The 26,335-nt window shown below is 40.2% G+C and overlaps 1 protein-coding gene across 8 annotated transcripts in view; it reads right to left on the bottom strand.

Annotated features, from left to right (window-relative positions):
* Positions 1-26,335, bottom strand: part of LOC309506221 (protein NLRC3-like) — a 186,779-nt gene that overhangs the window by 142,783 nt on the left and 17,661 nt on the right. For 6 of the 8 annotated variants that reach the window (XM_082179927.1, XM_082179932.1, XM_082179930.1 and 3 more), the window contains exons 8-9: positions 23,714-23,785; positions 17,412-17,585 (exon numbers count right to left, since the gene is read on the bottom strand). The exons of the other annotated variants lie outside the window; for them this stretch is intronic. In XM_082179927.1, the coding sequence (XP_082036053.1) occupies positions 17,412-17,585; positions 23,714-23,785 (246 nt within the window). The remainder of the gene's footprint in view (positions 1-17,411; positions 17,586-23,713; positions 23,786-26,335) is intronic. 8 annotated transcript variants of the gene reach the window in all.

The following is a 26,335-nucleotide window of genomic DNA, read 5'->3' as shown; positions in this document are numbered from 1 at the left end:
CCGTCTGTCTTTTATTTCTGCCTCATTTGCTGAGTGCAATTGTTCAATTACACTGCCATGAACAGCACTTGTTTTAAAGCTGTGCCAGGACAGCATGCTTGCTTTATGGGCAGGTGTTTTCTCGTGCTCTCTAAAGAGATCTAGCGATTTTTTCCAATTTGTTTGGCCAGTGCTAACAAAGGTGTCATGTTTCACATTTTTACCAAACATCCTACAGGAAAAACAAAAAGCTGCATCTCTAGATACAGAATATTCCAACCAGGGAAAGTTTCCAAACCAGTTCGAATTAAAAGATCGCTTTTTTAACCCAAAGTTGTGCTGGGGATATTGAGACAACTTAACCTGTTTTGGGCCACAATGCTTTTCCCCCAGGTCACTAATGTTTCCCTCTATATTGTGAGCAGTGGTTTTTGCCCTCGCCCCCTGTCTAATGTTCTCTGCTGCCACTGTGCTCATCTGTTCCTCAGTTTCCTCTCCATAGCTCTCCTGTCTTTGACCTGTCTCTCGCCTGTCCTTCTCCAATCTCTCACTTTGCCCTGCCTCCGACTGTTCATCCAGTTCCATCTCTCTTCCTTCTCCTGCACCTGCAGGGTCCCAGTCAAACATTAGACAACAAATCCTTGAACGCAGATGAGCCAATGTCAGTTGAGTATCAGTTGCACGGGGACTGAACTCAGACAAGTAACTAGATAAGACAGCTTGGGGTGTGAGTGTGTGGTGTAGAACATATGTACAAGTTGTTTTGAATCATGACCAAAAAAACTACATTAAAGATTACACTAAGAACTTAATTCTAATTTAATACATATTTATTAATTAAAAGTAGCCCTATATGTATTTTGTACCATGATTCATTAAAGGACAAGTTCAGTATTTTACACTTAAAGCCCTGTTTTCAGATCGTTGGACAAAAACTACGATAAAACCTGTTGAAAAGCATCTTTTGCAGCGATTTTTGTGTGAGCATATCAGTGAACACCCCAGACCACTCGGTGAGTTTCACGTCTTTGTAAACGAAAGTTTAATGCGTTTTAGGAAGGATTATTCCAGTGCACCTATGCAACCATTCTGGAGGTGGGGGGGGGGTGCTACCACAGAAACCGAAAATTCTCGGGCCAGCAGCATTTGTTCAAATTTCAATCTTAACCATTGTATTTCATCAGAAACGATCTGAAAACAGGGCTTTAAGTGTAAAATACCGAACTTGTCCTTTAAAAAGCAATATATCATCATCATTGGGCACACAGTAGGCACAACACTTCATGTTTTATTTTAATTAAACAACATACAATATAACAAAATGTTTATTATATTAATATTTTGTCTTTATTTATTAAAGTGCATAATGTCAGCGTCATTTGCTTACATGCAGTTATAATAGTCATTACAATTCAAGTCTTATCATCATAACTGGTAAAACCTAAAAAGCCAAAGAAACTTTTTTTTACAATATAATATCACTCTTTAATTTGATATATTATAATATATAATAGCACTTTTTTTTAATATCACTCAATATTACTATTAAATACTATGATAATGACGGAATGAGTACTGCCTGTCGCGTCATTACCTTATCTGCCTTCCCTTATAAAAAAAACTCTAAACCTAAAAATGGGAAAAATCTAAATATAGTTCCCAACAAAAGTATTTTTAGCGTAAAACATGTTCAAGATTAGCGAACAGGCTGTGTCGATGCAAAGTCAATGGAGACGGTTGGATTGTGGGCGTGGTCTGCAGATTATGACGCGTGTTGCTCGTGTGCAGTGGAAAGGCGGCTTTTGGCTTTGGCGGGACCTTGATATCGCGCTCCACTTCATGCTCATTACTGCGCAGACTCGGAGACTTTGGCGGCTTCACTTGAGGAGAGAGGGGCGTCGTCCATCTTCTTTTACAGTCTGATCGGAACAAATATGGTAATTCCGCCATATTGTACATTGCACATTCTCTAATTCACAGTAGGCTAATGCGAGACTAGTGCACTAGCTGTTTTTCTGTATAAAAAGTATTTGCCTATAGTAAAGTGCAATTCCATTTCTTGGCAGAGGTTTTTCATATGGGTTTTTCTGAGGCTTGATGTCTCATTATGTAAATCGTTTATCAACTCTTACCTCCCTCAAACTCATCATCTCTCCTTTCTGCTTCCCTGTCCAGAAAAAAATTCTGATGTCCATCTACAGAAGCCAGCAATGAATAAAAATGGTATTATTTGTATTATTTACAAACTTTTGTTTCGTCATGTTTTCATAGCCTACCTCAATAGCGTGCGAACACCGGACGTCGGTGTGCTCAGATGTGTGCGCGCTGCAGTTGCTAGGAAACACAGACGCGCGCAGACAAGGATTTCTGTCGCGCGGGTCAGCTTCTGGTTTCGGTTAAACTGCGTTGCTTTTACAAGCGTTGATTGTTATATTAATGCGTTGCAAATAGATAATTTATATTACCCTATAATATATATATTTTTAAATACACTGTAATATAAAATAAATTGTTAAACTCAAACTTCAGATTAACTGGGGCACAGCAGATTTATAGTGGGGCACGTGCCCCAGTAAAAGGGGTCTAGCAACGCCCCTGCTCTGTACAACATCAAATACTGTACCAGTAGCCGACGCGGAGTTCGCCTTCGGGTGAATCTCAAGTTAGTGATGATATCCTAATGTGTGTAACTAGTAGATTTCTTGAAGTCCTAGGTGAAATTTTTATTGTATTTTTTTGTCTTTTAGTATGAATATGTTAGTCTTACTGTAATATATAAGCTAGTGTGCTCCAAAACAATGACAAACTGCGCATTTAGAAGATATAAGCGTTCAAAACTTACAGTCTCTCACTTCCGCCAATATGGATCAATGATTTTGATGACATCACTCTGACATCACTTCAGCTTCTCATCAGATTTTCTGTCCAATCAAATGCTCTCAATTAGGGGTGACCCCGAATAGTCGAAGATTCAATGCTTTGATAGGAGGAGCCTGATTCGACTTCCGATCTCACGGTCGAATCTTCGCAGAGGTGTTATGAAACGAGGATCATGCCACTTTGGCTATATGAGGGCGCTCAATGTCTGATTTCACATAGAACTACCGGTTTTCTGTCAATACGTTAACGTGCAAAGAAAGAAGCTTTTAATAAATATTTTTCAACGTTCGTGAATAAATCCAAACACCCCGTGACAGATTTAAGTTTCACTTTCAATCCGTGACCGACAGAGGAGCGACGTCTTGGCGGCAAGGATTTAAATCTTTAACAATGTCTGGGATAAGAAAATCTAAAGTGTGGATCGTGTACACCATCAGAAAGGATATTCTCCAAGGCTGGATTTAGCATCAGGAAAACCAGTCTTTCACTCTGTCTGTATCCGTTGGAGTCATTTGTGCGCGCGGATAAAATAGCCTACATTCTAAAACACTTAACGTGAAAAACGTTTAACGACTCAATCTCCTAAAATAGTTAAATTAAAAATATAGGAGGAACGCATTGCGTTCATATTCTGGGTTCATTTGCTTATCTGCACATAAAGTGTGTAGGCTACTGTGTACATTAAGTCACGTTAAAGTGCCTTTTAAGCGTTTTAAAAGCTTTTTTCACGTTAAGCATTTTAGAATGTCCCGGGGAAAACCAACTTGTTAACGTTGGCCGGCAGAAGTGCGATCATGGTTTTCCTTAATTTAACTATTTTAGGAGATTGAGTCGTTAAACGTTTTTCATGTTAAGTGTTTTAGAATGTATTTTATCGCGCGCACAAAAGACTCCAACGGACACAGACAGAGTGAAAGACTGGATTTGTTCTCTCGATCAGGTAGGGTACAAGTGATTTCAAAACTTTTCAGCCGGTTCTAATTTGATTTTTGGATGCTGTGAACATTTTTAGCTAAAAAGACTGTGACTCCAGTTTAGCATTTATTGTTGTTTCTGCAGTTAAAAAGACAAAGTTGAAAATTTTGGCTACTATCGTTATTTTAATAATTTCTTTATTTTAATTTTATTTATTGATCTGTCAGGGTTATCTAATCTAACTATTTGTGGCTTGTGCTTTGAATATATGTTCCCCTGCACTTTAGGCATTTTGCACACATTTGCTCCTCATCTTGTGACTTGATTCTGATTTATTTCGTTTTGTATTTTTATTTATTAGAAAGGTATATTCTGTTCATATTTAATTAATTGTTTATTTTTTCGGTGCATCGATGTTGTGCTGTACTTAGAGCCTGCTCGCACAGGTAATTTAGCCGATTTTATTTTATTTTATTTTGCATGTGAAATGTAAATCCTGTCTGCAGTGTGGACTTTCTGGAGTTATTAATGTTATTTCTTAGTTTTATTGATCCAAAATATTTTTATACATTTTCTTCTATATCTTTGTGTGATTTTCTGTACATCGCGGCTTTGAAATGTTAAAGCCCCGCCCCCATACACATGATTCGACTATTAGTCGACTATAGGCAAGACTTGACGATTCTGATTCGACTATGAAAATCCATAGACGGGGACAGCCCTGCTCTCAATAATCGGAAGCCTCGCCCCAAACACTATGAATAGATTCTGCGGCTGAAATTGCTCACTCGTTCACACATTTACTATTTTCTACATGGTGAACTGCACATAGTGCACTATATAGTGGATAGGGAATGATTCAAACAGTGTAAATATGCTTTCCAATTTGGGGCAAATGAAGTCTGGTTTCACGTTAGTGTCACACGACCCGCCTCAGCTCCGGTCCAGAGACACAACACACAGAGCGGATTATTTGATCGAGTCGCCGCAGAACACAACACACTTCAGATCCTTTCAATTCTGCACATAATGCTGTATTTTAAAGCGACATTGAGGAAATTAAGAAGATAAACGGTCAGATATTATGAGTAAACTGGGGCTTTACCGAGCTCAACGGCTCTGAGCTGTGATATAAATGAAAGGCTATTGGCTATTTTAAAAAGGGGGAGGAGCTGTTTGATATGCCCCGCCCTGTCTTCCTGTTTCAGTGGAAATTACGTCACACTGAATAACGCTGTGAGTTTCAAGGCACATCAGTGGGACTTTAAACTCTTTAAAGTGCACTTTTGTATGTCTGAGTGAAACTGCTTCTCAAACAATAACAAATGTGGGCGGGGCTTGATTTTGTCTGTGGGGAATTGATTGGATGGTTGTGGCTTGCTATTGGTGGATCTCATGTGAGTGACAGGTTGCCCCGCCCTCGTCATCAGAGAAGAGAAGAGATGAAGGAAAGTTATTCTGATTCAAGATTACCAGGAATATGATTTTAAAGCAATCAAAGATAAATCATTTAAAATGAACACTGCAATATTCCATAAAACCCCAAGAATGCTCCATTTTGATTTCATGGTGGCCAACTTCAGTGGTTTGTTGTAACAGGACAGTGGACAAATGATGTGCAGATGTGTGTGTGTGGTCTTTTAAACACCTCCAGCATCAGCGTTAGATCGTCTCGTCTGTCTGTCTCTCTGTTAATCTGCCGTGTCAGCAGAGAGTAAGTGTGTGTTTGTGTGTGTGAGAGAGTGTGAGTGAGTGTGTGAAAGAGGTGTGGTCAGAGTGGGCGGGGCCTGTTTGTGGGTCAGTGAACCCAAAGCTCCTAACACAGAATTGATCTGATCTGACCTGAGATCAGCTGCAGAGAGAGTAAGTGTGTGTTTGAGTGAGTGAGTGAGTGAGTGAGTGAGTGTGTGTGTGTGTGTGTGTGTGTGAGAGAGAGAGAGAGAGTGTGAGAGAGAGTGAGTGTGTGTGAGGTGTGGTCAGAGTGGGTGGAGACTGCTACACCTTCACTGGAACTACGGTGAACATTTTAGGACATCCTCAGACCTCACTCATATGAAGAAAGGCCATCATGCCTCAGACTGAGAGGCTTCAGGTCTCAGGAAAAACAACATCAGGTGTAAAGTCTCGTACAATTAGGCATCAGATGAAACAGTCTCAGAAAAAAAAAAAAAAAAAAAGAAGATGCATTTATATCTGATGTCCAGTGACTAGGGAAAAGAGGTAGACTTGGCATGCGAACTTTGCAAATGGAACTTGAGGAAAGTAGTTTTAAGTTTTTGCCACGATTGTTTCACGATTCTCATCTTTCGTCTGGAACAGCCCAAAATCATACAGTGTGTACCGGCATTAGATACAATAAATCATTTTGTAGGAGACTTCGAGCCTTAAGTTTGCAGATCTTATACATGCACACACAGCAACATAACATACTAAAGAAAAAAGGAAAACATGAAAACGCATCATGTGACCCCTTTAATACATTAATACAAATGTAACATTAATAAACAATTGTAATGCAACTATTATTAAAAACATGATGTAAATACTCAAGCTTCCATTGTTTTACAAAAGTGAGCTAGAACTGTTTTTTTTTCTTATAATTATGAAAAATGAATATTTCATTAGTCTTTGTCTCCCTCTGCTGGTACAACACAAACACAAATATATTCCAGTTCTTTAATTAACTAAAATGGTTAATCTATGAATGAGAAACTGTAATTTGCTGCTGTGAAATAAAAGGTGTTTCACTGGCGCCTCATCAGGTCTGGCAGAGGATCGTTGAAATCTACATATAATTTATAACAGTGAAGTCACTGTATCTTCAGTCTCTGTTGATTCTGTTGACTGTGAGTCTCTGTAGTGGATCCTTATATCATCTATACCTAAAATAAAACACACAAACAGTCACATATGCAGTATGAGATATTACATCTGTCACATCTTTTCATAAGAAACCTAACAAGATAATCTATATTAATTAATTCTCAAACATGATAATTTAGCTTCTATCTGATGCTCAAAGTCACTTTACAAAATCAAAAGAACATGAAAGGTCACTTTCACACAACAGACAGCTGATACAGAACCAGCAGAAATGATCATTACACTCACTACACATTTAATATCAGTTAATAACAAACAACCCAAATCTCAGATTATCACACACATAATGCATCTTTACACAGAAAAAGCACAGAAACCAAATCTGAAGCGGCATAAAATCACAAAATGTGCATTTACACAGAATGTTTATTGCTTCTCTGATGGCATAAATGCATTTACACAGGAATTAAAACCGTGGTAAATAATACTTTGACCATTACTATTTTAAAACTACAGCTTTAACAAAGTGTTATAAAATGAATTTAAAAATAATTAAATAGTAAACAAAGAAATAAAACTCGAGATAAATCAAAATACAGAATTAAAAATTTCCTCTGCGTGATATAGCGATCTCAGACTTTTATGTTTGTCATAATTCTGTGGTACTGATTGCTATTTTCTATTTCTTAATAAAATTGTTCCAGATAGAACAAATGATACAAAGATTAAAGGATTAAAAGAGCCAGAAATCTATGCTATCGTTAGCGTGTCAGGCAGGTCGTGTGTGTGTGTGTGTGTGTGGGTGAAATATCGTCCTCAAGAAGTAGATTTTTGGAATATAATATAACACAGTGATGCCGAATAAGCATTTACCGTATCTGAGAGAAATGTAGTGTTGTGTTGATCTGCCAGTCTCTTCAAAGGAAGATTACAAACGGCGAAAGCCAATTGATTACACACATCGACTACTCTGTTATTTTGGTGGTTTGCTTCACGATGTGAGTACAGGACACTTTTACTTTATTGTCCCTTGTTGGCTGACATTTTTTAATTTGGCTAAAACAATATGGAGCTAGGCCTATATGTTTGGTCTTCCCGTCAGACCCGTCATATTTTAACCAGATCATGTCATATGACTTTATTTTGATTAGACTCTAAAATGCAAACTGATGTTTATTGTCATCTTCTAAGCATCTATTCAGTCTATTGTCTCTAATGTTTTATGATGCAAACGAGTCCAATTCAGTCTCAGTCTCTCCTGCACACATTCACACCTCTCCAGCCTGGTTATGGCTCTAAATATGCTTTTATTTTGTCTGCATTATAATTACTAACGACTGGCTATTCACACTGTTTCAATCCCTAATTTCTTTTATCAAAGCTCTCATTTCACATTTGAAATTGTATCAAATGCCCTTCTTGAAAAATGAAACATCGCAGTAAGCATTCCTATTAAAAAAAAAAAAAATCATAAAATAACAGCTAGGTGGCAGGTGCACCTAGAGCTAGCTAGCATGTTAGCTTAGCACACCATCAATACACAACAATTTATGAGATTAAAACCATGTCTGTGCTCCAAACTTACTTTATAACGCAAGTCGAGTGTTTTAAATAATCTTCTGTGATCTGATTTGGCTTCAGATAAAAATATCAGACAGAACATATATTATTTTATAGTATTCTGCACGATGATAAAGTCTATATCGATTAGCATTACATTTTAAATATAATCTATTATTATGAAAATACCTGACATGGCTCGAAGAACACAGGCAAATCAAACATCATTGCAATCATGTTTATTGTCTTTATCTGCATGTTACAGCGATCTCTGTTAGCTTTGTTTGTGTCAGGGACTTCCTGGAATGTCACATGATTATGTCTCTTCTTCATGTGTTCCATATATGGAGTATTATTGTGCATAGAGCGCCCTCAGGCTGCTGGTATGGATTGAAAACACAGTACATCAGAGTATCAAGCGCTCATAATGATTACATCGACGCATTTGGGTATAAATTCAATAAATATTATTCCTGTCTATAGAAATTTGATGTAAACCAATGAGAAGATATCAATATTTCTCCAAATCTGCACAATTTTGAGCTAAAAGCCCTGAGGGACGTTGTTTTGTCGAGCGCTGTCATGACGACAGCACAGGAGTTTTTCCTGAATGGGAGCGGCTGACGCTCATAATTCATATTAAAGGTATCGACTCATTTTTTCATTACATAACTCCTCCTGACACAAATTAAGACAAAACTGTCACTATAAGTTTCTCAGAATACAATAGTGGTCAAATACTGAAACTTGAGTCTTATATCTTTTTAATGATGTATAGTTTGTCAAGGTAATAACATTAAATCTAATAGTAACTTTAAACTATTTAAGCAAAAAAACGCTTCAGTGCGCCGGCACACTGGCAAAGGTTAACAGGTTAAGTTTGCTTTTGTGCGGCATTGTGTCTTTACACAGAACTTTGAGCAGAAACAGAGACACTTAATTTGACACCTAATTTGTTTATAATGTTTAGAGCAGCCTTAAAGGGTTACTCCACTTTTTTTGGAAATAGACTCATTTTACAACAAAATAGTCCCCAGCTCGGTAACTTCCAATGTGACCGGGACTAAGTTTGTCTAACCCAGGGGTCGGCAACCTTTTTGTCATAAAGTGCCATTTTTAAGTTTCCAAGTTTATCACTGTGCCACAACACACACATAGCCTATATATATATATATATATACACACACACTCATATAAATACACAAACATTTTACATTTTCATAATGGCTTACACAGAAATAGTAGGCTACAGAAATTTTAATATTTCTCTTGAAATTTGTTTTAGATTTAGATAGACAATTTAATAATATTTATAACTCCTAACTAGAGATGCACCGATTCCGATTTTTTATTGAGTTTGACCTGCCGATACCAATTTTTTTAGCCGATTCCGATTTCATTTTTTCTAACTACTTTACAGCACACACAAATATTTTTTTTTCTATATATATATTTTTTTATAAAATACCTTATCCTTTTACCCAAACTGAATAATAAAAACAAGTTTAAATGGGTACATTTTATATAAATATTTTTGAGTCTTAATTTTCTTTTCTGACATAACCTAATCCAGTTCTTGTTAAAACACTTTTATTTTGTCCATCAAAAGTGTGCTTTCACTTTAGCACCTTTCACACAGCGCTTTGAATCCAGCGCACAGCGCTTTGCCTTCTGTGTGAATGCAAACACGACCCGGGATTGATGCCGGGTTGGGGACCTAGTAACATTGCCGTGTTCAGTCCCGGAACGCGTGCTGTATGAACAAAAGCCGTAATAATGCCGTGTCGTAGTGATGACGCTGAAGCCGGGATCGTTCGCCAGCTAGTGAAACGGTACGTAATGCGCAAGTTTATGATCGAATCAGAGAGAGAAATCGCAGCTCATAAGCAAACTTAAGACATTTTAAGTTACATCGATGTCACGTGTCTTCACGGGATTTGTAGCCTACGGCTTGTGTGAGAACGCACTCTCTGATTCCGGAAAATCACTGGCAGTGTGAATGAACCAAAATCAAACGAACCCGAAAAAAATATGCGTGAAACGGCCGTAATTCACGAGGTTTCCTACATGTGCGTTCCGTGTGCACGTGTGATGCTGATGTTGCGATGTTAATCATGGGGAGCCCGAGTGCATTTGACCGGCATAAAACTAGACTACTTTATCTGAATGAAATACATACACTTCTCTCGCATTTGCTTGTGTGCCAGCGATTAACCCTCCGCATGCCAGTGTTGGCACGCGTGCCTTAGGTTGCCTACGCCTGGTCTAACCTATTAGACCTATTTTCAGGCGCTGCGTCATATCATTACGCCTGCTGCACCCATGGTAACTCTTCGAAACTCTTTGGTCATTTTTTTGAGAGAGATGCTAATGGTCTTGTCCGATTCAATGATCTATGCTAAAAGTGGTACCGCCAGACCCGGAGTTCGGCTGAATGGATTCGAAAACGGTAAAACTCAACTGTTTAACTCTGGGGGAGTTGTAAAATGATAGCCTGACTACGTCAGACTTCGTACTTCCGCTCAATTTCAGTACGCTTCTGTACTCAGTCTGAGATGGCGACCTATCTCTCAGTTTTCCTCCGGCCTGAAAACAGCCGGCCAATCAATGAACAGAGGGCGGGCTGAGAGCCGTGACGTAGACGCTGATTGTACCGTGGATGCATAGATTTACTTCACATAATCTGCAAAAGTCGTTCACAGCCATGTTCACTCCGGTATTTCGCTCGATGGTTTTGTTTTCGCATCATACATGTGTTTACAGTGGAAGTTAGATGCGGCTGAGCCAGCGCATAACACACGTCATAACCAAACGTTATGTGATTGGCTTATGGGTAACCAATGATTTTAAACTTCAGACAAGCCCCCCCCCCCTATTCTTACCATAGTGTATCCAGTTTATAATGTGGATCATCTTCCAGATCCTTCAGCAACTTCACTCCTGAGTCTCCTAGTTTATTCCCAGACAGACTCAGTTCTCTCAAGTGTGAGGGGTTTGATCTCAGAGCTGAAGCCAGAGCAGCACAACCTTCATCTGTGACACCACAATATCTCAACCTGTAGAGAACAATGACACACATTACACCTATATCCAAAGATAAACATAACACTTAAAAAAACATAACATAATGATTTCAATATGAAATATAAACAAATACTCATTAGTTCATGTTGTTAAAAAAATACATCAGTTAGGATTAGAGGATTGAATATACAGTTTGTACAGTATAAAAATCATTTCTATGGAAAGTCCTCATAAACATGGAAACCTAACGTGTGTGTGTGCTTAATGTATTTTTAAACATTTTAAGGAATGTGTGTGTGTGTGTGTGTGTGTGTGTGAGGGCGAGTTAGGGCTGGGAGAAAAAATTAAAAAAAAAATGTTTGTCCTTGCTTATAGATGAGGTTAACAGAAGTTAGCCACTTTTGCTCCAACAAATGTGTCGTTATCTATGAGTGTCGTAATATCCCTTTCAAGTGGAGGTATGGAAGCGACGTGAGACTGAATCAGTGTTGCCAGACGTATGATAATTGTCGTATTTGTACGATAATTTTTTACCTCTGTAAAAAAAAAAAAAAAGTTAACGTTCCTTCCTTCCTCTTAGGTCAGTTTTTTTCAAGCTGAGTTCGATATTTTAGCAATAAAGTCATTTTCATGTTGTGTCAAAAAGTTGGTGGTCAATAAATAACTATTCTGTACGTTTGACTCGTGTACAATAATTTTCTTCCAAATACTATAATTTTGAGTTTCTGGTACGATACTTGGACATTTCCAATCTGGCAACACTTGACTGAATGCACTGAAAAGCCCTCGCGCTACTCATATGCTGAGATAAGACAGTAGAGCTGCACGATTAATCTTTAAAATACTGTGATCTCCATTCAAACACCCCACACAATCTTCTTAAAATTCGTCTGTCTATTAAACCTTTGACAAAATCATATTGCAACATTTTACATCTTTGTTGCCACTGACCCAGAGAGAGTTGTCATGAAACAGCTTCGCAAGGAGTGGTGGGAACCTTGGGCACATATCCAGGCCGGGGTCTCAAGATCACGTGAGAGTTAGCCGGCCCGAATTCCAGGCACGGTTTGTCAACCGAAAATGCCTGCAGCTCCCCTACCCTCTTGATGAAGGCCAAAGCAACCAGCAATGCCACCTTCACAGAAAAGTATTTAAGCTTGACTGATTGCAATGGCTTGAAGGGAGCTCTCTGCAGCGCAGATAGTACCACTGCGAAGTCCCAAGAGGGCATGAGAAGGGGATGAGGAGGATTTAACCTCCTCGCCCCTCTAAGGAACCTGACGATCAGGTTATTCTGTCCTACCGTTTTTGACTCCACAAGGTTGTGGTGTGCAGAGATCGTAGCCACATAAACCTTAAGGGTGGAAGGAGACAGCCTTCGTTCCAACCCTTCTTGGAGGAAGGAGAGCACAGACCCAATCAGGCATTTTCTGGGATCTTCTCTGCGAAAACACCACCAGGTGACGAAGAAGTTCCACTACAGAGCGTAGGCGTGTCTCGTGGACAAGGCTCTAGCTGAAGTGATGGTAGCCACGTGGTAGAGGGTGCCAGAGGGTGCCTTGTCTCTGAGAAAGGAGTTCCTTCCTCAGAGGGATTGGCCAGGGAGGTGCTGTCACGAGGAGCACTAGTCCAGAGAACCAAGTTCGGCTGGGCCAATGAGGCGCAACCAAAAGGACCTGCTCCTCGTCCTCCCTGATCTTGCGAGAAGGCTTACTGGGCGAAACGCATATTTGCAGAGGCCCCGCAGCCAGCTGTGCGCTAGTGCGTCCGTGTCGAGGGTCCCCTCAGTCAGGGAGTAAAACCAGCGGCAGTGGGAAGTGTCTGTGGAGGCAAATATATCTACCTGTGCATCACCGAAATCCACTGAACAGTCTGGGGATGGAGTCTCCATTCCCCGGGACATGAGCGTTGTCGTGAGAGTTCGTCGGCTGCACGATTGAGCTTGCCCATAATGTAAATGGCACAAAGCGACATCAGACGCTTGTGACTCCACATACGGCGGGAGTGTAAACCACCCTGACTGTTGATGTACGCTACTGTCGCTGTGTTGTCTGAACGGACTTGAATGGATTAGTACGTGCTTACCCTTGAGCAATGTCCAAAAACGGTGCAGAGCAAAGCATACTACCAGCAACTCGAGGCAATTGACATGCCAAAGGCGCTAGGGTCCTGTCCTGGAGCCCGCGGCAGCATGTCCATTGAACATGGCACCCCAACCCATGGCTGAGGCATCTGTTGATACAACAACATGCCTAGACACTCGATCTAAGGGCACTCCGGCCCATAGAAAGGAGAGGTTCAACCACGGGGTGAAAGTCTGATGGCAAGCCCGAGTGACTGGTACCCGGAGCGTGCCCTGTTGCCATGCCTATCTCGGGAGTCTTTCGCGAAGCCAGTGCTGAAGCGGTCTCATATGAAGCAGTCCAAGCGGCGTGACTGCTGCTGCGGATGCCATATGCCCCAGGAGCCTCTGAAATAACTTCAGTGGGACCACACTCTTGCCCTCGAATTGACTGCAATTCAGCAGTGACTGTGTGCGCTCGTTCGTAAGCTGAGAGTACATGGCGACCGAGTCGATTAATCAGGTCCCTGTGCTCGCAAATCTGCTCTCAAGAGTGCACTAGAATCAACCAGTCGTCAAGATAGTTCAGGATGCGAACCCCGTGTTGCCTGAGTGGCACAAGGGCTGCCTCGACGACCTTCGTGATGACGCGAGGAGACAGGGCTAACCCGAATGGAAGTATCGTGTACTGGTATGTCTGCCCCCCAAAAGCAAACCAAAGAAGAGGTCTGTGTCGAAGAAGAATGGAGACATGAAAGTATCCATCCTTCAGGTCGATCGCTGCAAACCAATCCAACGGACGAATGCATTCGAAAATGTGTTTTGCTGTCAACATCTTGAATGGAAGCCTGTGAAGGGTTCGGTTCAAAACACGTAGGTCCAGGATTGGTCGTAACCAAAAGGTCTTCTTGGGTACAATGAAGTAGGGGGTGTAGAAACCGGACTTCATTTCGGCTGGAGGGACGGTCTTGATCGCACCCCTTTTCTTCCAGTAGGGCGGCGACCTCCGTACGCATGACAGGGGCATTGCCACCCACCTATGTCACCCTCAAATCACCCGGGCCATCAGCCAAAGTATCCCCTCTCGCGGAGGAAATAGTGGCGGAGGGGACTCTACCTCTACAGAGATCATAGAGTCTCGGTCGCAATATTGCGATGGTCATGACGCATCCACGAACACAGCATGAGCATGATTTAAGCCCAAACACAGCAGGCAGCGCTCGTGCCCATCAGCGGAATCAATCCGTCTACTGCACCCAGAAATAAACGGGGCAAGACATCTTGAAAAAGACGCGCCGCGTGCAGCTCTTTTAGAGAGGAAAAAATTAAACAGCAGTGCTGAAGTTCCCAGGGAGAAAACACACACTGTTGGCAGATCACTGCACAGACCAGCAGCAGGAATGAGATCTCACTGGAACACACCGTAACACCAACACCGATGAAGAGTCACTCGTCTTGTCTTTCGAACTCGTAGACAGCTTTGCAGTGGAGAGAAGTGAAGTAACACTCGGCTCCGAAGCAGAAACATACTGCGAGATTACACGCGCAGCTCTTTTTATACCCACGAGGTGGGGCGGATTTGTGCTATGCAAATTTCGCAGACCCATGGCATTGTTTTGCCATTGGCTCGTTTTGTAGACATCGAAGGTGATAGGCTTCTGAACGAAACCCCCATTTCGTCAGTCACTGACATAACTCGTAGTGACTGGACTGAAAGGGAACTCAGTATTTGTATATAGTCTTTTAATATATTAGCTACAGCTTATATACTATTATATACTATTCATTACCTATAAACTAATAGTTTGAAAATGATTTATAAGCTGTATTACTGTATACTTGTGATAAAGTGTTACCATTATTTTAAACTGGTCGCCATTAAGTGTAATTGTTCCTTTTGTATGTGATGGAGTGATTCTTTTTCAAAAATAACACAAAATAAAACAAAGAAAAGATGAATTTGACTGATAGCATTATTATTATTTATTTTTTTAAGATTTCCATAGATATGGCGATATGTTATTGTGATATTGTTATTGTGTGTTATTTTGACCATGATAATCATGTAGTGATAAATCTGATATGGTGACAGTCCTGGTTCAGGTGAAACACACACCACTTCCATCTTTTCAGCTGCAGACACACATTTTGAGGCAATGCTCACGCTTTTGCAAGGGTCTGTTTGCACAAGCATTACAAGACAAGTTGATTTACAGCAAACATTTGTGCTTTAAAAAACCTCTTCACTGTAACCTGCATCTGTTTTCTGGTTTGTAGTTCGTCCATTTTTTTTTTTTTTAGTTAGTTTTACTTTCTTTTGTGGTATAATAATTTATGAAGATGTAAATGTTCCTCTTCAGGTAGACTCCTCACCGCTGCCTTCTACCGCCGGCAAGATCTGATGGTTCAAGCAGAAATCTGTCGCTGAACCACCGGATGGGGCTTACACTAAAGATACAATGCCTTGCGAAAGTATTCGGCCCCCTTGAACTTTTCGACCTTTTGCCACATTTCAGGCTTCAAACATAAAGATATAAAACTGTAATTTTTTGTGAAGAATCAACAACAAGTGGGACACAATCATGAAGTGGAACGAAATTTACTGGATATTTCAAACTTTTTTTAACAAATAAAAAACTGAAAAATTGGGCGTGCAAAATTATTCAGCCCCCTTAAGTTAATACTTTATAGCGCCACCTTTTGCTGCGATTACAGCTGTAAGTCGCTTGGGGTATGTCTCTATCAGTTTTGAAAATCGAGAGACTGAAATTTTTGGCCATTCCTCCTTGCAAAACAGCTCGAGCTCAGTGAGGTTGGATGGAGAGCGTTTGTGAACAGCAGTTTTCAGTTCTTTCCACAGATTCTCGATTGGATTCAGGTCTGGACTTTGACTTGGCCATTCTAACACCTGGATATGTTTATTTGTGAACCATTCCATTGTAGATTTTGCTTTATGTTTTGGTTCATTTTCTTGTTGGAAGACAAATCTCCGTCCCAGTCTCAGGTCTTTTGCAGACTCCATCAGGTTTTCTTCCAGAATGGTCCTGTATTTGGCTCCATCCATCTTCCCATCAATTTTAACCATCTTCCCTGTCCCTGCTGAAGAAAAGAAGGCCCAAACCATGATGCTGCCACCACCATGTTTGACAGTGGGGATGGTGTGTTCAGGGTGATGAGCTGTGTTGCTTTTACGCCAAACATAACGTTTTGCATTGTTGCCAAAAAGTTCGAATTTGGTTTCATCTGACCAGAGCACCTTCTTCCACATGTTTGGTGTGTCTCCCAGGTGGCTTGTGGCAAACTTTAAATGACACTTTTTATGGATATCTTTAAGAAATGGCTTTCTTCTTGCCACTCTTCCATAAAGGCCAGATTTGTGCAGTATACGACTGATTGTTGTCCTATGGACAGAGTCTCCCACCTCAGCTGTAGATCTCCGCAGTTCATCCAGAGTGATCATGGGCCTCTTGGCTGCGTCTCTGATCAGTCTTCTCCTTGTATGAGCTGAAAGTTTAGAGGGACGGCCGGGTCTTGGTAGATTTGCAGTGGTCTGATACTCCTTCCATTTCAATATTATAGCTTGCACAGTGCTCCTTGGGATGTTTAAAGCTTGGGAAATCTTTCTGTATCCAAATCCGGCTTTAAACTTCTCCACAACAGTATCTCGGACCTAACTGGTGTGTTCCTTGTTCTTCATGATGCTCTCTGTGCTTTAAACGGACCTCTGAGACTATCACAGAGCAGGTGCATTTATACGGAGACTTGATTACACACAGGTGGATTCTATTTATCATCATTAGTCATTTGGGTCAACATTGGATCATTCAGAGATCCTCACTGAACTTCTGGAGAGAGTTTGCTGCACTGAAAGTAAAGAGGCTGAATAATTTTGCACGCCCAATTTTTCAGCTTTTTATTTGTTAAAAAAGTTTGAAATATCCAATAAATTTCGTTCCACTTCATGATTGTGTCCCACTTTTTGTTGATTCTTCACAAAAAATTACAGTTTTATATCTGTAGTATATCTACATTTATATCTGTAAATGTGGCAAAAGGTCGAAAAAAGTTCAAGGGGGCCGAATACTTTCGCAAGGCACTGTATATTGTATGCACTATCTACATATTAATCCTTATTCACTCCAAGTCTTTATGGTAGAGATGATCTTACCACAGTTTCTCCAGTTTACAGTCTGGTTTTGCCAGTACAGCAGAAAACAGCTTCACTCCTGAGTCTCCTAGTTTATTCCCAGACAGATCCAGTTCTCTCAGGTGTGAGGGGTTTGATCTCAGAGCTGAAGCCAGAGCAGCACAACCTTTATCTGTGACTCCACAATCACTCAACCTGTAGAGAACAATGAAACACTCTTCACTCTCTTAGATCGAAACAGAATTTTTTTTTTCTCAATTTGTGTTTATAATTTGTTCAATATCTCCTTTCTTAAACAATTAATTCAATATGTCAGTGAGTATTCTAAGATACTGTTATTCTAAGAGATTATGTCTCTATGTGAGAGAGAAAGTGTCAGAGAACGGAGAGAGGACCCAAACGCAAGAGGTGCAGGTTAACGGCATTTATTCAGTCACAAAAGAACTTAGGCAGTCTGCAATAAGGAAAATAAGGGCTTGATCGTGGACACAGAACCGGTGAAGAAATCAGGAAGAAAGTCTGTAAACTCAGGAAAAGTCCTCAGTCATGGACAGAGATCTCGCACTGGCAGAAGACAGGTGATGATGAGCGAACAGCCCCAGTTGATCCCACAGCACCACAGATAGAGACCGGACGGAAAGCAGGATAATAGAACAGTGATTGCTCAAAAAATAAACAACTCGGCTAACAATAATCTGGCAAAGAAGCTCAAACAGGTAGACACTAAGAGTACGTTTACACTACAACGATATGCTTAAAACAGAGAAGTTTTTCCTTTGAGCTTTCTGTGTATAGACGACACCATTGTCAAAACGATCCCCATTCACATGGATCTGCGAAAATGACTAAAAACACTGTATTCTGCTGCCTGGCCATTAGATGGCGATGAAACACTAAGACTTAACACACACTATGCATGTGCATGATGTCATCGTCTTCAGAGGCTCACGTTTTTGTTGTTTATATGGAAACCGTTTTCAAAAACTTTGCGTTTTCAGGCACCCAAAAGGCAAGGCAAGGCAAGGCAAGGCAAGGCAAGGCAAGGCAAGTTTATTTATATAGCACATTTCATACACAATGGCAATTCAAAGTGCTTTACAAAGGAGAAATTAAAATAATTAAAAGAAATAAGAATAATTCAAACAGTTTAGAAAAATACAATAATAATAAATAATAATAATAATACATTTTATTTATAACGCACTTTTCATCAGAGATCTCAAAGTGCTACAGGTTAAAAACAAAAACAAAAGATAAGCAGTTCTTTAAAAAAAAAACATCTAAAGGGGACCAAAAGCTTTGTTAAAAAGAAATGTCTTAAGGCCTTTTTTAAAACAGTCAGTGGATTGAGGTGCCCTCAAGGAGTCAGGGAGGGCATTCCACAGATGTGGGGCAGCAGTACAAAAGGCCCTATCTCCCATTGTCCTGAGTCTGGTTCTGGGTATGTGGAGGTGGTTTGAGTGAGTGGAACGGAGGGAACGGGTTGTGTTTTGTGGGTTGATAAGTTCTTTGAGGTAGCGGGGGGGGCATGTCCATAGATGCATTGATGTGTGAGGAGGGAAACCTTGTACTCAATCCTGGTGGAGATGGGAAGCCAGTGGAGTGAGTGAAGAATGGGGGTAATGTGCTCATGTTTCCGCACTCTCATCAGGATCCTAGCTGCAGAGTTTTGGATGTACTGAAGCCTCTGCAGACTCTTTTTAGGAATCCCAATGAGAAGTGCATTGCAGTAGTCCAGTCTGGAGGAGACAAAGGCATGAACCAGCATTTCGGCATCTGAGAGGGTGAGAATGGGGCGGAGTTTGGAGATGTTACGGAGGTGGTAGAAAGAGGTCTTGCATAGGTTATTTATATGAGCTTCAAAAGTGAGTTGGGAGTCCATTTTTACACCAAGATTAGAGACTGTTGATGAGAGGGGAATGTTGATGCCAGAAAAGGTGATGCTGGTTATGAATGATGATGATTTGATCTGGTGAGGAGTGCCAACCAGGATGGCTTCGGTTTTAGAGCTATTGAGTTGAAGGAAGTTGTGCTCCATCCATACCTTTATCTCCTCCAGACAGGTGCTGAGTTTTGATGGGGATGACTGTGAGGGTGTGGTTTCAGCTGTGGCATGTACATAGAGCTGTATGTCATCGGCATAGCAGTGGAATGAGATTTTGTGACGGCTGATGATTTGGCCAAGGGGGGTGAGGTAAAGAATGAAGAGGATGGGGCCAAGGACTGACCCCTGGGGGACACCGCAAGTAACTGTGTGCGAATTTGATTTGGAGTGGCCCAGGGAGATGTATTCTGTCCGGTTTGTGAGGTATGATCTGAACCTACTGAGGGCAGTGTCATTTAGTCCAGTAGTGAGGTGGAGCCGGTTTAAAAGAATGCCATGGTCGACAGTATCAAATGCAGCAGAAAGGTCCAGGAGGATGAGGAGGGAGGTAGAGCCAGCATCAGATGATATGAGGAGGTCGTTTTTGACTCTAACGAGGGCAGTCTCTGTGCTGTGGGCAGAGCGGAAACCTGACTGGAATTTTTCAAAGAGGTTATTATGTTTTAGGTGGTCCTGAAGGTGGGTGTCAACTGCTTTCTCAAGTACTTTTGATATGAAGGGGAGATTGGAGATGGGCCTATAGTTGGATAGGACTTCCGGATCAAGAGTGGGTTTTTTGAGCAGTGGTGTGATAATGGCATTTTTTAAGACAGGGGGAACGTGACCAGTTTTGAGGGAATGATTTATAACAGCAGTGATCAGGGGACTTAGGAAAGTGATATGAGTTTTTACCAGGGAGGTTGGGAGAGGATCCAGGGGACAGGTGGAGGATTTCATCTTCCTGATGATGTTCTGCACCTCTTCTGATGAAACCTCAGGAAAGCAGTTTAGGGGTTGGGGGACGGTATATGTTGGGGGAACAGTTTGGGTAGGAGGACCAGAAAGGACAGAGCGAATATGTGCAATTTTTGACGTGAAAAAATCCATGAATTTATTGCACTGCTCTTCTGTAGTGGCAGTAAGTGGTGGAGATTGTGGTTTGAGAAGGTGGTTAATAGTGGAAAAAAGCTGCTTGGAATTTCCTGGGCTGTTTCTGATAGCATTGGAGTAAAACTGTGACCTTGCCTCTTTGAGGGACTGTGCATATTTTTGTTGTTGCTCCCGGTAGATTTGTTTGTGGACAGTGAGGCCAGAGGCTCTGAAACGCCGCTCGAGGACCCGCCCTGCTGCCTTCATCTTACAAAGCCTATCTGTGAACCAGGGTGCTGAGCGGGTGAAGGTGACTGTTCTTGTTTTAACAGGGGCGTGGAGGTCCAGGAGGCTGCTTAAATGGCTTTTGTAGTAGTCCACTGCTTCGTCGGCTGATGAAAAGTGTGTCGAAAGATGCTGAAAGTCTCCTGCCAAGAGTTCTGGGTTTATGTTTTTTAGGTTTCTGAAACAAATTTTCTGCTTAGGCTTGGAGAGGCTGGATGGGGATGGCAAATCCATAGAAATGACCTTGTGATCGGAGACACCTAGGTCATACACCTGCAGGTTGGTGAGAGGGGCAGAGTTAGTAATGACCAGGTCCAAGGTATGCCCCCTGGTGTGTGTGGGGACACCAACAAGTTGTTTTAAGTTAAAACAGTCCAGTAGTTGAAGAAATTCAGCTGCAAAACGGCAGGAGGGAGTGTCAACATGGATGTTCATATCACCTAAAATTATAACATCGGCTGAGGATGTGCAGAAAGTTGTGAGGAGATTTGACATCTCGGTGATAAATGATGGGTTTGGTTTTGGTGGTCGGTAGATGAGGAGGAACAGCACAGGGGAAGGGGACTTACATTTAAATGCAAGGCATTCAAATGAAGATAGTTCAGGTAATGGTTGCAGAGATAGTTCCAGATCGCTGCGATGGATGACTGACAGGCCGCCACCACGCCCTGTGCTGCGAGCTTTCTGGAGGTAGCTATATCCTTGGGGACAGCTCTCATTTAAAGAAGAATAGGTATTTGGTTGGTGCCAAGTCTCTGTAATGCACATATAATCCAGAGATATTTCCAGGATATGGTCATGAATGAGGCATGATTTGTTTGTAATAGATTGTGCATTTAAGAGTTCAATTTTGCTACTTGATGATGCAACAAATCTTTGCACTGGCCGTAGCAGACTGGAGTCCACTCCACGTTTTCCATGCAGCTCACAGAGAGGTCTTGCCATGGAGACATCCAAACTACTTATCCGGTAAGAGACAGCACTCTGATGACGTGTGCGTGGAGCGACATTTCGCATTGCTGACCAGAGAGCCGGGATGGTAAGACTTGTCTGTGAACAGACAAACTTTCTGCGGGAACTTCTATGGATATAGCGCGGACGGCAGAGAAGTCCTAGTTGTTTAAGCACTGCAATGCACGGTGGAGTGAGGAAACTGTTGAGATTCATCAGCTGGTTGACGGAGTAACTCAACATAGTGGAGGTGCCGGCGGCGTGGAAGACGGTTATTTTTAGCCGCGTAGCAGCAGCTTTGCTGCGATGCACGAGCAGCGATGACCAATTCCAGGGAGTCTCCGAGAAGGTGTTTTGCTAGCGGCAACAGGTAGGCGACCTCTAGATTCGAAAGCTACCTGATAGCTCTCCAGTAAGGTCCACAGTTCGGTTGGTGGCGAGGATAGTAAAAGATTAAAAGTTTAAAAACTAGCCGTTATTTTGGCGCGGCTGGAGAAGCGGCGAACAGACAGCGCCAGCGTCCTCTCCAGATCCAGATCCCGTCCTCTCATAGATCTCAAATAAAATACAGTACAGTACAAACAGTCGGACGAACAGCGGCACAGTGCTCATTCAGTAAATGCACAGCTAAACAGATGTGTTTTGAGTCTGGATTTGAATGTGACTACTGTAGGAGCACATCTGATCTCTTCTGGAAGCTGGTTCCAGCTGCGGCTGGCATAATAGCTAAAAGCAGACTCGCCATGTTTAGAGTGAACCCTTGGTATTTCTAGCTGATATGATCCTAATGATCTGAGTGATCTGTTGGGTTTATATTCAGTGAGCATATCTGCAATGTATTGAGGTCCTAGGCCATTGAATGATTTATATACCAGTAATAATACTTTAAAATCAATCCTAAATCTAACTGGGAGCCAGTGTAAAGACCTGAGGACTGGTGTGATATGTTCATATTTTCTGGTTCTGCTCAGAATCCTAGCGGCAGCGTTCTGTATGAGCTGCAACTGTCTTATGGTCTTTTTGGGAAGGCCAGTGAGGAGTCCATTACAATAATCCACCCTGCTGGTGATGAAAGCATGAACAAGTTTCTCTAAGTCTTGTCTGGAAACAAAGCATCTAATTCTTGCAATATTTTTCAGATGATAGTATGCTGATTTAGTTATTGCTTTGACATGACTACTGAAACTAAGGTCTGACTCTAGTGTCACACCAAGATTCCTGACTTGATTTTTAGTTATTTGACCCCTAGAGTGAAGGTATGCGTTCACCTTGAGAACTTCATCTTTGTTTCCAAACGCAATAACTTCAGTTTTGTCTTTGTTTAACTGAAGAAAGTTTTGACACATCCAACTGTTGACTTCGTCAATGCATCGGCACAGGGAGTCAATGGGGCTGTAATCGTTAGGCGATAGGTCTAAGTAGATTTGTGTGTCGTCAGCATAGCTGTGGTAAGCAATTTGGTTATTTCTCATTATTTGGCTCATTGGGAGCATATACAGGTTGAACAGGAGTGGCGCAAGAATTGTGAGAATTGCAAGAACTGCAAAACACCGTTGTAGTGTAAATGAAAGGCCAAAATGCATAAAGTTTTACATTTTTAGTTGAAAACGGTGTCATGTAAACAACCCCTTAATGGGAAGAGAGATCAGAACAAAGGAGGAGCAGGTGCGATCTCAATCCGCAAACGCGCTGATTACAATTATGAACAGGTGGATAGGGTGCAGGAACAAAGCAGGTGAGAGAGAGAGAAGAAGGTGAGAGGGAGAGAAAAAGAGGAAAACAAACCTAACTCATGACAGAAAGATTATATAAAACTGATATAATGGAATTAATTTAATACATCTGTTTTTTCCTTAAACATAAATGTATTAACATTAAAATTAAATTTAAAATTAATATATAAAAAAGTCTAAATATAAATGTTTGTATACTTAAATTAAACATGCATATATCTGAAAATAAATTTCTCACACAAATATAAAAAACGGTTACTTAGATCACAAATCAGGTCAGATAGGTGGAGGATTTAAAAGCTGAAGTGTGACACATTATTTGTTAAACCATTCATTTATAATGTTTAAGTAAGAAATGTTATAATGTTTTAACAGTGATGCTTGTTCTCAGTGTTACTTACACAGCGTATCTAGTTGCTGTAACCACAGGCATCAGCTTCTGAAGAACTTCATCTCCGGTGTTTTGGGTGTCACTATTTGAAAGTAAAAAAATAAATATGTCAATTATTAATGCTAATAATAATAATAATTATTATTATTAATATCATAAGTAAATAATACATTTCATACCTTATTAAATACCCTCACATAATTTTTTTATTAAACTGCTTTATAATGGACATGTGAAAAAGTTGTTTTAGTAACTGTAGAAGCCTCGTATTCAGTCAACACAGATTTGTTTTTGTTTTTCTTGTCAATGAACCTGCGATGTACCTGCATCAGCAAATTATTCACATACATTTTAAGCACACAAGTTTGCTTGCTTGTTCCTTAATTATTTAATAATTTATTTAATAATTTACTTAATTTTATTATCACAGGTAATGATGCTCGAAATGTGAATCATTGTCCATCATTTTGTGAGCAACTGGTGATAAATAAAAATGCCAAAATATTGAAAATATTTCCATTTTAACACGCGTTTTACTGGACTTTATTCACATTGTAGCACAATAGACTTAAATTACTCCATCTATGGTCATACAGAAAAAATAAATATGAAAAAAGAATCTGTAAGATGTCTTTTTTATGTGTCCACTTACAATCATAACAAAACACTGTGCTTTTGTAAAATAAAGAAAATAAACAGGGTGTGCTTTCTGCATCTCCGTGAACTTTTTTTCTGGAGCATGTCTCTAAACTTAACCAAAACTCAGCAAATACTAGTCACACAGGCAAGAGCTATATATCTTTATAATCATTTAAGTGTCGGCTATTAAATGACCTAATACAAAAAAAGTATACAAATATTATCTGTTAATGTAATCTGTATGAAAAGAGAGAGATGTCAGTTCTCATGGCAACTCATTATCTACTAATGTGAACACGCCTACGGAGAGCACGCACTATTCAATCGTAAATGATTTGAGGCGATCCACGCAATCCTGTCAATGCCCACATCAGCTCGATAAAACACATCAAGTTTAATCAGATCCATGTACTTAACGTCATCTTGCGATGCTGTGAGGAATAATAATAGCGTAATAGTAATAATAATCATGGAAAATTTACCTCAGAAGTGCTGGTTTCGGTTTCATTTCGAGGAGCAACAGATCCAGCTGAGGATTGTGAATAGTAAGTTCTTTATTCTTAAGGGCTTTGTTCTAATCGCGATATGGAATAGTGTCTGTAAACTGCAAAAAGACTGTTTAAATATGCTTCGCTGTTGTTCCACGCACTTACATTAGGATGGTTTTTTTTTTTTTTTTAAAACATGAACACATCTACCCAGGCTATATTGCTATACTGAGATGAGTAAAAATCGATTGAAATATGTTGAAATAAAATGCACTTGTACAAGCAACATATTAAACTGCAAATTATCATTTATATGACCTATATTAATATATCATAAAAACTATATGTTACAGATGAAATATGAATGTTTAGACAAGATTTTGTTGATTAGTTTTGGATAGATTATAAAGTTTTTACTGTAAAATAGACTACTGCCACATCAAATAAGCTTTTGTTTCGCCAATTTCTGCTCATGTTAAATATATAGTATGTGATGTTTTGTTAAAAATAAAGTAGGTATATTGAATGATCAACTAAGATGTTATTATAGTGTTTGTTCCAATGTATATTCAAACTAATGAATCCTTAACTTTGAAATACGTATGATAAAATATATGCTTTTTACAAAGAAAAACACTTGAAATATTGTTAAAATTGTAATTGTAGTTGGTTTACATGTGAAAACGTTTTAATAAAATAGCAAAATATATATTTACAAGGTATATGTAAACAATCAAACTTAATAGATCAACATAAGCCTTCTCATGAAATTATTTATTATTGTGTTTTATTAGTGACAAATTTGGGGAGAGAATAAATATTCAAAAACTTTCTGAAAATACAATATGAGAATTAACTGCACAATTACTAGAAATGTTTACCATGGATATTATACAATTTGCATGCATACAACATTTGTGGAAAAAGACAACAACAAAAATCAAGATGTTTCCAATTATATTGCTTTTAATTTATTTAGAATATAGTTAACAATACAATTCAAATATAAATTAAAGTCAAAAGCTAATTTTGAGTACACAGTCATACCGTCAGAATGCAAGCAAGCAAGCAGTTTATTGAACGAGAATCCAAACGATCTCCAGAAGCCTGGATACACAGACAAAATCGAGGAAATAAATCCACTAGGAAACTCTGACACAGGAACTGGGCAAGAGAGCACAGACAAGAGTGACAAGAGTGACGACCCGACACCCAGCAATAATCACTCCCGCTAGATATAGGCAGCTAACAACAGTAGTAACTAGCTGCAGCTGCGGACTGATTAAGTGATCAGCTGGTTACTAAGCAACAAACAAGCACCACACACTCAGAGCCCACACCCACAACAACCAACAGACACCCAAAACGAACACATGGATCGATGAACCGTGACAGTACCCCCTCCCCTAAGAGATACATTCAAACGCGATCGCGCTCCAAAATATGATACATTCAAACGCAATCGCGCTCCAAAATATGATACATTCAAACCCACAGCGCGCTCC

The sequence above is a fragment of the Leuciscus leuciscus genome (genome assembly GCF_965113295.1).
Source record: "Leuciscus leuciscus genome assembly, chromosome: 9".
Taxonomy (NCBI): Eukaryota; Metazoa; Chordata; class Actinopteri; order Cypriniformes; family Leuciscidae; genus Leuciscus; species Leuciscus leuciscus.
The sequence above is the reverse complement of the archived record's forward strand: the minus strand, read 5'-3'. Positions and strand labels throughout refer to the sequence as shown.